General features: G+C 41.4%; 1 protein-coding gene across 1 annotated transcript in view; it reads right to left on the bottom strand.

The window, feature by feature from the left end:
* Parp8 (poly(ADP-ribose) polymerase family member 8) overlaps positions 1 to 14,620 on the bottom strand; it is a 165,762-nt gene that overhangs the window by 40,523 nt on the left and 110,619 nt on the right. Inside the window, 3 exon segments of the mRNA XM_032898861.1 lie at positions 729 to 1,287; positions 1,741 to 1,866; positions 10,808 to 10,874. Of these exon segments, the coding sequence (XP_032754752.1) occupies positions 729 to 1,287; positions 1,741 to 1,866; positions 10,808 to 10,874 (752 nt within the window).

Below are 14,620 nucleotides of genomic sequence, written 5' to 3' on the forward strand. Positions count from 1 at the left end.
AGTTTCTTATATATTGACAACTTATATAAGGCTGGGTGTATCCCTATGAATCATTAAACTGGTACAATGTATGCGTATTTAAAACAGCAACCAAAACTTTCAACCATTATTTTATAACTATATGTATGATTTAAGTCTGTTAGAAGTTGGCTGTAATGTTAATCACTGGAGAGGCCAATTTTGTGTAAGGCTGATTCACAGTCAATACCAATCATACGGTCATCTACTGACCCCGTACTGCCCCCAAAACTGTGTTAGCACAGAATGGACACCAAGAAAAACCGCATGTGAGACTATTGGACTCTATCACTGATCACAATGTTCACAGACAAAATTTTCTAATATATAACTAGAATATTATTTTTAATTATGAGACAAGTGTGCTCTACCACTCATAAAGACTAAATGGCCTACTTAATAAAGATTAACAGCTTTGAAAATCTAATTGAATTCCTTCGATTTTTACAGGTATTCAGTGATAGGATTATGAATTGAAATGTAAATCAGTAATTACTTTTTTTTTCAGAACCCACACTAACTGTTCTGGGCCAGCTCTAAAAACTGGGTACACAAAACTACTATTTCCAAAGGAAAGACACAACAAATTTAAAAACAAAACATTGTCTTGCTTCTTTCCTCTCCCAGGTCTTATTTAAAAAAAAAAAATGCGAACAAATCTCTTGCCCCTTTGCTACATTTAAGAAGGCAAGACGAAAGTGTTTACGCACAGGAGGCTGGGAAGAAGACGATGATGGTGTTAAAATACCGATAAGCCCTGAGGTAAGCGAGAGCCTCCTGCCCTCTGCGTTGGGTTCCTTGAAATGCTCTGTTTTCGATGACTTGGGGGCACTGGAGTAAGACTTGCTGAGCAATTTGTGGTTTTTCAGCCCATATAACTCTTCCATTCTGAGATTACTGGAGTAAGACCTGCTTAGCAGTTTGTGGGGCTTCAAGTTGGTGTTGTGCTCACATCGTGGGTCTCCAGAACAAGATCGAGTCAATAACTTATGGGACTTTAGTGTGAGGCAGTCCTCCTGCTTGCTGGCTGCGGAACAGGGCCGGCCCAAAAGTTTGTGCGATTTAATGGTGGACATCGCCTGCTCGGCCCTGGGATCGCTGGACAGCGAGCGCCCAAAAGTCCTGTGCGACTTGGCACACATGTCGTCAGCTTTGACGGTACTGGAGCAAGTCCTCCGCAGCAGCTTATGTGTTTTGGAGATGCCGTCTTGTTCGGGTTTCAGTTTGGATTTGCTTTTGCCGCAACCAGGGGGAGGATAGCTGGGCGACCTTGGAAATTAGCAACAATTAACACAGAGCAAACACTGGACCTAAACTTAGGGCCCCAGCTCAACCACCAGACTAATGTTGCCACCCGATCAACCGCCTCCCTGCTCTCGGTGCAGAATGGGTCACAGGAACTAAACCACGTCTTTGCTGATAAGCACAAGAAGACTGGAGTCTGGCTTCTCCCTCTGACCTGTCCCAGAACCCCAGAAAGAACGAACTTTTGGAGAAATCTCTATTTTCAAACAAAAATCTAATTTTAGTACATTTTCCAATGTCAACTCAAACAAACAAACAGATACCCATCTGTGTTTTAGGTGGGACACCAGTAGCTCAACCTTTTCTTGCAATTCATAAAGAAAATAGGGAGACAGCTAACAAGAACGAAAACTTTTTAACTAGGTGAAGGCAGACTCTATGGGGGCTCAGCACTGACACAAGGATGAAGTTACCAACCTGCGCAGGGTAGAAAACAAATGTAGAGGAGACTTCACCTTCTTCTCCGACAGCTTCTTACCGTGCGGGCAATTGGACTTTTCTTTGCTCTGTTTCCACTGCTGAGAAACAAATGTCTGCATGATTCTGTCAACACAAAGGCACAACTGTTAGCACAAGTCCTAAGCCCACCTAAACCAGTACTTCCGGTTTTGTGGGTCTCATTGATTGGACGGTTGGTTGGCCAATTGGTTTGGTGGTGGGAGGGGAGGGTGGGGAGTTTTTGTTGTTTTGCTTTGAAACAGGGGCATCTCTAGGTAGCCCCGGCCTGGAACTTGCTAGTATGGCCTTGAACCCCCAGGGTTCAGAAGACCTCCGCCTTTTTAGTACTGGGATTTAGTACAAGGTGTGTGCCACCATGCCCATCAGTAAGGTGCCCACCAATAGTTAGGTGTCTACTGCCTTGAGAATGCATTATCAAGGCAATATAGAACATAGTCATAAGTAAAAGGCTAAGTTTGAGTTGTGAAAGAATTTTGATGTGAAGGAAGCCAGAACGTAAGAAATTACCGTGACATTTTTATGATGACTTATATCATAGACGTGATTAAGAAACCTACTTATTAATAAATTAAAAGAAAATACTGCTGTAATTTAATTCCTCAAATTGCTGGAGAATTGGTGAAACAAATGGTTTAAAGAGAATCCGGAGAGCATCCTCCAGGATTCATAACTTTTATGTGAATTATTTGAAGTGAAGCCAATTTCCACTTCATTGTTCCAGCTATGACTTGCTTCATGGAAAAGAAAACCAGATTGTAGAACTGTATGTAGCCATAAGTGTAAAAACTATAGTCCTCAAACATTGCGCATTCACCTCTGTATATTCTTTTAAAAATTGTATATCCCTAAAATACTTCAGTTATAACATAAAGTTGGAATTTGGTAATTCCTAGCTTCAGAATTTTCCACACCATCTGCTTCCTTGGTGCTTCATGGAAAAGAATCGTATGGACTCTGACAGCATGAATCTCTAAAGGACCTGAGGCTGAGGCTATGCATCCCATCTTCCCGGTCACAGGGCAGGAGGATCCCTTAGTGACAGATCTCCGCACATGTGAAGTTTCACGATTATATATTATGTGCATTATGCATTCGACATTTTTATTTTCTTTCAAAAATCCCTTCAGGCCTGGTTGTCATGTTCTTTTGTTATTTCTATAAACTGCTTCTAGGAGAGAAAAACTGATGCCAGCATTTGTTTATGAGCTAGACTATGCCAGGGATTCAAACAGTCTTGTTCGTGAAAATTTTCCTCTTAATTCCAGAAAATAGTTATTATTCCATGCATTCGAATAAGGCAACTGTTCAGTGGAGAAGGTGTGAAGAAGACAATTACCAAAATTCCTCAACATCCTGCAGGTCTCAGCTAGTCCAGTTCACCATGTCTTACCCCGATAGAGTAGCCTTTCTCCTGTTATCTGGGATGTGTTCAGAAGAGTCATGGAGGCTCCCTTAGGGGAGCAGAAATGGTGAAAGAAAACAAAAGGATAAATTGTGTTAAGTGACTCTGGGATGCTGACTGCACAGGACATTGGCCTCAGAGCTGAAGAGCAGGCCATCTTTATTCTGTTTTTATTTAATGTCTGGAGACTGGTGGGGGTTTTTTCGTTTTGTTTTATTTGTTGTTTTTGTTGTTGATTGTACTCAATATTTCAGGGAGATGAGTGTATCATCATTTTTTCTCCTTGTTACTAATAAAAAGAAAACTCAACAGAACCACTTTTTGTACCAATTAGACTTAGCTTCTTTTCTTCCTATGCTAAAGAAAGTTCCTGTTCGTGTGGCCTACCACCTAAGCGGGCCACCAAGTGCATGCTGGATAAGCCAATCAGAACCAAGAACTTAACAGGTTAAATGGTCAAAACACCTCTCCCTTCCATGTTACATTGTTATTCCAAAGTGTGGCTTTGCCAGCTAACATTGGTAGCTCTTAAATATGCTACGAGTCCTAGTTGTCCTTGGATGTAAAATGAAACAGCTACTTCTCCTAAGACAGTTGTACTGACTGGTTCTGTGTGTCAACTTGACACGAACTGTAGTTATCACAGAGAAAGGACCCTCCTTTGAGGAAATGCCTCCATGAGACCCAGCTGTAAGACATTTTCTCAATTAGCAATCAAGGGTGGGAGGGCCCAGCCCCTTGTGGGTGGTGCCATCCCTGGGCTGGTGGTCTTGGGTTCTATAAGAGAGCAAGCTGAGCAAGCCAGGGGAAGCAAGCCAGTAAGTAACATCCCTCCATGGCCTCTGCAGCAGCTCCTGCTTCCTGATCTGCTTGAGTTCCAGTCCTGACTTCCTTTCCTGATGAACAAAAATGTGGAAGTGTAATCTGGATAAACCCTTTCCTCCCCAACTTGTGTCTTGGTCATGGTGTCTGTGCAGGAATAGAAACCTGACTAAGACAAATTGGTGCCAGGCTAGTGGAGTATTCCTCCAAAACCTGACCATATTTTGTGGAAGACTGAGAGAGGACTTTGGAACTTTAGGCCAGAAGACCATTGGGTTGTTAAGAGCTCTGTGGGATGTTCTACAGGAGCTTGGAAGATAATGGTGAGAACAGTGCAGAAGATGGAGGCCTGGCTTGTGAAATTTCAGAAGGAAGATTAAAGACTCTTATCAGGGCTGATGCTATTTTGATTGTGGAGTTTCTGTGGCTTTGGTTAGCTGGGGCTGAAGAATCAGCTGTGAATAACAAGATACCAGAATTACTGAAGTGAAAACTTTGCATTCATTACTGGGACTGCTGATGCTGGTCAGCTAGAGCTAAGAAATTAGTGGTGATTAAGAAGAGACCAGCACCATGGAGGTGAAATCTTCTGGGAAGTGTTTTCAGAGAGCACAAAGAGGCTGTGTTCCAGAGATAGCCAAGATTCTACCCCCTGCTGAGGCTGGACTTGGTAATATATAAGTCACCCAAGGTGGTACTGGTTTTGAAGGCATGAAGGGGTGATGAAGAGAAGTTGAGTCTCGGCACCCTGAGAGGCCTTGGAAGGCCATTGAAAGTGCAGCCTCAGTTGCAATTGATGGCCCAGGACTGAAGGGGTCATGCAAAGGAGTTGAGGCTTGGAACCATGAAGAGAGCCTGTGAGAGGCTATTGGTGAAGCCTAGTTACAGCAGAAGACAGCAGTGTTTTAGAGATGCCAGTACCATGAGATGACCACCAAGAACAGCAGCAGCAGTGGAAAACAGGTAGCTGGAGCCTAGAAGACAAGGTCTGTGCTACAAAGGGCAGAGCAAGAGAAGTAACCCAAGCCTTTGGAGGAGCCTAGAAGATGGTGGAGGGAATCCCAGACATTGGACCATTAGAGTCTGATTTTGCTTTTGATTGTGACTGTGCCCTGATATTTTTCCCCCTTGAAGGAAGAAAGTATTTTAGTGGAGCCCACAGTTTAAGAGACTTTGAATTGAAAAAAGACTGAATTTTAAAAGAGATTGCTATTTTAAAGGGATTGAAATTTTAATATGTAAGAATTTGTAAAGATTATGGGACTTTTAAGTTACTTAGATCTTGGGGATGAATAAGAAAGTAAAGGTTGAGGCTTAATAGTGATGTGTTTGTGTGTCAAGTTGACAAAAAGTCAATTGTGCTGGCTGGTTTTGTGTGTCAAGACATAAGCTGGAGTTATCACAGAAAAAGGACCCTCCCTTGAGGAAATGCCTCCTTGATATCTAGCTGTAAGGCATTTTCTTAATTAGTGATCAAGGTGGGAGGACCCAACCCATTGTGGGTGGTGCCATCCCTGGGCTGGTGGTCTTGGGTTCTTTAAGAAAGCAAGCTGAGCAAGCCAGGGGAAGGAAGCCAGTAAGAAACATCCCTCCATGGCCTCTGCTTCCTGACCTGTGTGAGTTCCAGTCCTGACTACCTTTGGTAATGAACAGCAAAGTGAATGTGTAAGCTAAATAAACCCTTTCCTCCCCAACTTGCATCTGGGTCATGATGTTTGTACAGGAAGAGAAACCCTGACTAAGACAATAGTTAATGTCGGTGATGAGCCAAAGTGTATGTAAATATATACATACATATACATATATACATAATACCTTCTCGTAACACAGAGCCATAGAATATTTAAGTATTTCCTAAGTGAAGAACACCTAGACGAGTGGTGTCTCAGTTACTTTCTGATCAAAGGTTCAGAGTCGTCTTGACAGACAGAACATATAACGGCAACATCGTGATGTGCCTTCTGTTGACTTCAGAAGAACAGCATACATGAGATAGCCAGCTTCAGCCAATACCATCTGGTAAAACTGTTCTAATGGTGTTCATTTAAATTTTGGGTCATATAGTTCATGTGTAAATTAGATTACTATAAATGCAGAACTTCACAAATGTTACCTAAGTCTACATTTGCATTTTACATGTATATGAGACCAAAGAAGACCCACACTATTTTCTCCCCATAAACAGAATTTAACTTGATCAAGTAGGCATAACGTCATGCACGTCTTCACAGCTCTTTCCACAATTACTGATAGAGTCAACCTTTAATAGTAGACACTTCATCCCATGGATCACAACTTTTATGTCGGGTCAGACATGAACAATTTTTAAGTATTTTCTCTTAAGCTCTTTGGTTGACTCACACAATATTCACTTAATGCTAAACACATTCCTCAACATATAAATGGCAGCAGGGTACATGTGTTTACATGACAGATGACACGTGGTTCAGGAGGACTGAACTAGAAATAGATTTGACTCTAACATTTTCTGGCTGGTTGACTTTTAAGAAACTTCATATATGCTCTGCAGTTCGGTTTCATCACTGAGGCAAAATGGTAACAATTCCTGTGTGTCACAAAGTTCTGTGCAGAGTAAGTGACTGAATCTGTGTCAGTGTTTGGAAGGGCAGTGACATATGCTAAGCACTTGGTCCTGGTGCCTGAAAACAGCAGGATAAAGGATCACAGAAAAGCCTGAGTGTGGTTATGTACTTAGTAAAATTCTATCTAAAACAGAAGTAGCCTAAATTCCAAAATGGCCTCCCCCTCATTGGTTTAGGGAAAATAACAAGTTTTTCATCTTACAAACTATCATGAAGATGAGACCAGAAATTTCAAATTACATTATTTTGACTAGATATGACCAGAAGAACCACTGACAAAAGCATATATAGTTCAAGGAAACTTAATCATATATGGGACAGAAATTCAACATGAAAACTAATCTAGCCCATATTAGCAAATCATCTACATAGTTAAAATTCATTCAAAAAACCAAGTAACATTTCCAAAAAACAATAACCACCAGGATGGAAATATGAACAGAAAATGTTACATAATACACAGGAATCTCTTAGGCACAAACCCCAGCACACATTCTTTAAGTTCTCAGGCTTACAGATACAGACACTATTCCTTTGTCCAAATTCATGAGATACTTTCCTGAGACGCTACAGGCAGAACATTGTTTATTCTGGTACTTTTGTGTTTTTTTCAGTTTTTATCTTGTTGTGATGAACACCATCCCATAAACAACAACAACGACAACAACAACAACAACAACAACAAGAAGGGCTTACAAAATCATGTCCACTGAGACATAGTGTAAAGGTCCCCCCAGGCTCCACAAAAGTCCATCTGAAAAATGAAAGCAACTGCACTGGACAGACCTCCCTAATTCCAGCACAGAAATGTAAAGCTATCCCATGAGTCTTCGAAAGAGGACACTGCATAAATACTACATTGTACTAAACATCCCTTAATTAAATTTAGCTTCAGAGACACGGAATCCTACATGTTAAGGGTTAATTATTTGATTCTGCACTTGTGTGACCATCTAGACTCAACATTGAACAGTTCACTCCTCTTTCCAATACAATCATGCCTAATTCACGTCTCCGCAAGGATACCTCTTTTGTAGTGTCATACACTCTGATGACAATCCTAGAGGCCTAAGATATGGCCAGGCCCAGACATCACATAAGACTTGCGGCACCAGAGAGAAGGGAGCTGGCACAGGGATTTTAAAGTGTTTTCCCTTAGAACATTACTCAATAAGTGCTGGCATAAGATGAAAATGAAAATTCATTAAACTGAAGGAGAGAGGCGTGGGCTGCATCCTGATCAAGGATCTAAACCACTGCGTTAGTGCACAGGATCTAACGGGCTCTCTGTAAATCAAGTTTATGGACTGGAAAGAATAAATAGTCCTTCAAGAATTCTTACAGACTTTAAAAGCTGAAAATTTGACAAGTGCAGAACTTACTATTTATATTTTGGCCATGGTTAACTGGGGTATATGTCAATATTTCAGTCATTTTGGCTCTCATTTGAAGACAGAAGAAAGGAAGTGAGAACGAAAATGTGTACAAAAGGGAACCCACGATATTGGTTAGATTAAGATGGCCATTATAGGGACTAATGAGATGGTTCAGCAAGTAAGACGTTTGCTGTAAAGTCTGACAACCACATGAAGTTGAAAGAGAATGAACTCCACAATTCACATTCTCTCTCTCTCTCTCTCTCTCTCTCTCTCTCTCTCTCTCTCTCTCTCTCTCTCTCAAAGGAAGGAAGGAAGGAAGGAAGGAAGGAAGGAAGGAAGGAAGGAAGGAAGGAAGTTAGCTAGTTACGTAAGTCAGAAAGTAAGTTGGAAAGTCTAGATAGTCACTTTGGGAAATAGAACACGGTTTCCTCAAACAATTAGAAGAGCAATAACACATGCCCTAGCAATCCCACCAGTATTTATCCAAACAGATGAGATCTGTAGAGAAGCATCTTTTGCACGGTTATGTCCGCTGCAGCACTACTCAAAACAGACATAAGATGGAAACGACCTAAGGGCCCATCAGAGACGACTCCATTGGTTGGGAGTGGCAGTGCAGACTTGTAATTCCAGCAGTTGGGAGGCAGACACTAAGGGTGGAACCTAGGCTACAGGGCATGACTCTATCTCAAAGAAATCCAAACAACGAAGCAGGAACAAGGACAATGACAGAATCCTGTCATTTGCAAAGATCGTGAATGGAACTGGGGGTCATACTAAGTAACAGAAACCAAACAGAGAAGAATAGAACCACATGCTCTCATCTTTATGCAGGATCTAAAACTGTCCTCTCGCTCCTGCATGCAAACTAATTCTAGCTAATATTCTAGCTAGTATTATAGAATAGAATGGCGGTTGGAGGCTGGAGACAGTGCAGAGGTGGGAGGCAGAAAGTTAGAGCAATGAGTACCAAGGCACAAAGAGACAGAAATCAGTTCTGTGTGCTGCTGCTCAGCGCCATGATCACAGGTAAGGATGCTGTCCATGCCTTTCAAAGCTGGAAGCTTTGGAATATTTGGACGTGAGGCTGAAAATATAAATATGCTGGACCTGCATACGCTCATCCTGTGCTATCCCAATAGTGTGTGTAATTGTTTTGCGTTGCTAAAGACTCTCTGGGGTAGGTAGTCTGGTACCTTTTTATGGGATCCTGAGGCTCATCTAGATCCTGTCTAAATATAGAGCTGGGCTCCCCGTGTATGGAAGGTCACCAAAGGAGGCCATTTGTACAGCATAGTTATTTCCTTCAGTCAAACCACAAGCACTCAGGATGGACACAGTCTTACTTTTCCCACATGTGACCTATGCCCTCCTATGTGGCAGTATGCACCTGACTGAAGAAAAGCTGAAAAGTCAACTCCTTGGTCTATAGCTCACCACTGATCTTTTTCTACTCAAAGACAAAAACGCCCTCTTATCCGGCTCTATCGACAGTGCTTTCCTTTTCCTTTTATTAAAAAAAAAAAAAAAAAAAAAAAAAGACAAACAAAAAACAGGGTTTTAGGTAAAACAGAGGTAGAATTCAGAAAATCAAAGTGATTAGAGCTAAAAGCCACTAAGAATTAGTTCCTGTGGGGTTTTAAGAGGACCAGAAACAAAAGCTTGCTTCCTCTTCTCAACACTCCCAATCGATCACCATTTATTTCTCCTTCATATTCATTAATGACACCAAAGTGTGCCAGAATCTTAGTGACTACAGAAATGATAGATCGTAAATGCTAATGATGACATGTTAAAGAATACATTGCCCTATTCGAATAAATTCTATGAACAGTATGTTTTTGGGACAACCATGTCCATTTATTTAAAAAAAAGATAAACTGAGATACTGTGGCTGCTTGAATAGGAATGGCCCCAGTAGGCTCATGTGTTTGAATGCTTGGCTCATAGGGAATGGCACCATCATGAGGTGTGGCCTTGTTGGAGGAGGTATGTCACTGTGGGAATGGGCTCTCAGGGTCTCATGTGCTATGCCCAGTGTGACACATTAGTCTCTGCTGCCTGCTGATCAAGATGCAGAACTCTCAGCTCCTTTCCAGTACCATGTCTGCCTGGGAACTGCCATGCTCCCCACCATGATGGTAATGGACTAAGCTTCCCAAACTATAAGCTAGCCCCAGTTAAATGTTTTCCTTTATAAAAGTTGCTGTGGTCTTGATGACACATCACAGCAATAACAATAACTAAGACACATACTCTTAGTAAAGGACCAGGAAGAAAGGGAGAACTCACAAAGGAGTGCTTCAAAGCATACATGTGGGAAACAGTAATGGCTCAGAGTCAGTGGGTGCTAACCTGCTGCCTTCTCCAGGCCAGAGGAACAAGTAGCAGAAACCAGCAACTGAATGTTGGGAAGGGGCAGATATAAAATGCTCGACAGCTCGGCAGGACAGAAAAAAAACTCGCTAAAACAACAAACTACCTCAAGGTGACTCCCAAAGGAGAAGTCTCTCCTTCCCCGTCCACCTTCCTGCCTTTGCTCCTTCTGCTGGACACATCAGAGACCGAGAAGTCTGGGTCCACATGAGCAAGAAGGGTAGACTGTGGGGTGTGGAAGGATGAGTGGATGTGGACGGGAAGATAGATGGGTCCTGGAAGCTGGAAAGGGAGCTCTGAGAACTCTCTGTGTCAAGATGATGCCCCATCCCCAGGGACTCGCTTGAAAGAGACGTAGGAGAACAGAAACAGAGCGAAAAGTACAAAATGAGAATCCGGTTCTCCCAGAAAGTAATTCATTTTTTACTCCTCAGCAAACTTACTTTTTCAGCTGATGTCCCAATCCAAACCGCTCTTTTGTCGAAATCTGAAAGACATCAACCGTGGGCACTGAAAAGGGGAGGGGGAGGGGAGGGACACAGTTAAATTCTGACTTGAGACTCATGCACAAAATGACTGAGTTGTTACTGATGTGCATGTGCAGACACCCGCACACGGATGAGGGATGAACACTGCTCTTCGCAACATCGTTTAAGTTACATTAAGTGTGAAATATAAGATAAGTACAGGTTGCATGATTATGCAAATATCTGTCTACGCTGATATTTAGTACACAGGAATATGAAGAAGAATCTCAAAATAAGCACCACACTTTGGACAGTTCAGGTAACATTCTTAAACTGTAAGTGCAATGTGTTGATATACAATGCTAGTTTTTAAACAGCAGGAAATGAAGATAAAGCACAGATTTATTTTTCACTGTATATGTTCTTGATGTCTGTATTTTATCATATACATGTATGTATGTGTGTATGTGTATGTGTACATATATAGATACACGTTATATATATACACTTACATAACTCTCAAAATTAGTGACTTACCTTAAATAGTTATTTAAAGAAGTAAAAATGATCATTTGATTTTAAATATTTTAAATTTGAAATGGTTAATTTGATATTTGTAGAGGAAGGGTGAAAATGGTCAATAAAAGGTAGAGAGCATTGGAGTAGAAATATGCACCAGAGCTGTGAATCTGAAACAGCCATTGTTCACACATTTGTAAAACTGTGAGGCCAAACTACTCAGGGAGTAGACACTGCTGGGGAGGAAAAGCTGTACATTCATGAGTTCTCAGGCATCCGGCACAGAAGCCTGAGGTAGGACAGCCCAGAGGGTGGAGTCTCCAGAACACTAGATGATCAATGTACATTCATAAAATGCTTTCCAAAAAAAAGTGAAATAACAAATTATCAATTAAGATGAGAGCTGGCCCTTGGTCCTGTGAAAGCTCAATGCCCTAGTGTAGGGAAATGCTAGGGCAGTGAGGCTGGGGTGGGTGGGGGAGTGGGGGAGCACCCTCATAGAAGCAGAGGGGAGGGGAAACAGAAAAGGAGGATAACCTTTGAAATGTAAATAAATAAAACAACCAAAAGAAAAAAGATGCAGAGTTAAGATGAGTACTCAAGACTGGTCACATGGCATTCAGCATTATGAAGCCACAGGAAATGTTGATTTGTATGTGAAGTGATGGCCCCATAACCTTGTCCTTGTGGATTAGAAGAGAGGAAAGAAGAAATGAAGGGAGCAGAAGAAGCTATAATAATAAAATCTGACAGTCAAGAAAACACTGCACTGTAGGAGCAACTGAAAGGGGATTTGAGGTCAAGGGTTTTATTGAATTTTCCAGATGGGGGATAAAAGTTTCTTAGTGAGAATTTTCTGGGAGGAAAAAAAAGTGGAATAGAGTAGAAAGGAAATAGAGTTGTGTAAAAGTGGAGGAAAACTCATGCACAAATCACAGTGTGACACCACCTGGGCACCCAATGTGCCAGAACAGTGAGGGTTGGGAAGCCATGCTCAGTCACACACATTGCACAGGTGTTGGTCCACGCTGCCCTACTCAGGATGGGTGCACACCCTTCCCCAAACACCCATGAGTTCCATCTAAAGATGTTCTAACCCTTCTGTAAAAGCGAAGGACACTGGTCATCTGTCCAATTTCATGTGTTCCAAATAAGAAGTCACTGCAATCGAAAGAAAAATCCTGAAAATGTTATGCAATATTTTTTGTAAGAATAGGATTTTTCAGTAAGTAGCCAGAGAGAGATGGCCCAACGGATAAATGAGCTGGCTGCTCCAGCAGACGACCCAGGCTCAGTTCCCAGCACCCACAATAAGGTTCATAAATGTCTGTAACTCCAGGTGCAGATCAGATGCTCTCTCCTGGCCTCAAGTGTAACACACACACACACACACACACAAGCATGCACGTGCACACACACACCAGTGCACAGACATACAAGCAGACAAAACACACATAAAATAAGAATAAATCTTTAAAAGAGAAAAAAAAAGGAGTATGTTGTGTTTTTCCCCAAGACTTCAAACATCAAATCTTCTCGTGGGTAAAAATAAAAAGTGACTAAGAAGAGAAGGGACAGAAATCCAAAGGGTCTTAGCACACTTTTAAGGTAGAGCAAGGTCCAAAGACACTGGAAAAATTAAAACCCTTCAGGGGAGAAAGTGGAGGAGATAGACAGAGAAGGGAAATGGCAGTGGTGTTTATCCAGCAAATATTAAAGGTAATTCTAAAAATAACAAACAAATTTTAAGATTTAGTCATTGCATAGAAGACTAGACAATGAGTGTCCATACTTTATCAAAATGATTAATTTTTAAGGAAACTATAATAACAAATATTGACTCACTCCTCAGTAACAGTACAATCTAAATGACCTAAAAACTTAGGAGTACACCAAAACAGCTCATAAAATGCTACTTTAAAGATATTCCAAAGCTCCAGTGATAAAATGACTAATCCTGTTAAACTGGATGTAATTAACCATAAGTAATTCTTTTTAATGAAATGATATAAACAAGTCAAGGAAGCAGCATGGAGAGCACAGGGAAACTCAACACTATCTTTAGCTTTTAGTAACTCTAAAAGCATTTTATGCAAAATGTTAACAATGTTTTAAAAACTTAATAACTTCCCGAAAACCAGTAATAATGAGTTGAAAATTATTCTGAACTATAAAGTTTGAGCCAGGACTTGTGGATAAACTCATCTAAAATAGTACGCTTCATCGAATAAAGGAGCAGAGCAAAGGAGGCCACAGCTCCTAGAGCAGTGAGGTGGGAGTGTGGGGGAGGAGCTCCCTCAGAGAGGCAAAGGGGAAAGAGGAAGAGTGGGGATGAGATGGGGGGATCATGGAGGGGTAACCAGAAAGGGTGATGCCATTTGAAACGTAAACAAATGAAGTGATTAATAATAATAAAAGAGAAACCATGACAAATACTCTCTTACAAGAAAAGTAGGTCTACACCACTGTGGAGTACTCATCCCTAAACAGAATTTCTATAGCTCAGGAAACAGGACCAAGAACTGGTTGGGAAGAATACGGGAGAGACACACTGGGGAAGAGTTCTGTGAGTCTTCAGGACATAGCATGGCACTGAACACATGGCCTCATCACAACTCTGGTTAGTTGCAAAGGATCCACAAGCCTGGGACCATGTTCAGGAGGCCTTAACCCTCAGAGTGTCTACACCAGGGGTTCTCAACCTGTAGGTCATGGCCCCCTTGGGGGGGGTCAAATGATCCTTTTGTACAGTCACCCAAAAACTATCTTTATATCATATATTTAATTATAGTTCATAACAGTAAAAAAAGCACAGTTATGAAGTAGTAACAAAAATAATTTTATGGTTGGGGTCGCCACAGTATGAGGAACGATATTAAGAAACATTAGAGAAGGCTGAGTACCACTGGCCTACAGGCAAGCTAATGTTTTCTTCAGTGGTAATAGCCACTGATAAGTTGCCTGTGTTCCAGTAAATAACATTACATTCATGCTCATCCAAGCAACTATAATTAAACTCAGTGGGACACACACATGAGCACACGAATATGTGCATACACACAGAGAGAGAGAGAGAGAGAGAGAGAGAGAGAGACAGAGACAGAGACAGAGACAGAGACAGAGACAGAGACAGACAGAGAGACAGACAGAGAGGACATCAATGTAGGAGGAGTTTGTTGTACTGAAGAAAGGCTTCAGCAGAAGAGGGAAGAAGTAAGAGAGGATAGTGTGTGGGTGGGGTATAAAGGTAAAATTTTATTAAACTGTCAA

Source organism: Rattus rattus, chromosome 3, assembly GCF_011064425.1.
Source record: "Rattus rattus isolate New Zealand chromosome 3, Rrattus_CSIRO_v1, whole genome shotgun sequence".
Taxonomy (NCBI): domain Eukaryota; kingdom Metazoa; phylum Chordata; class Mammalia; order Rodentia; family Muridae; genus Rattus; species Rattus rattus.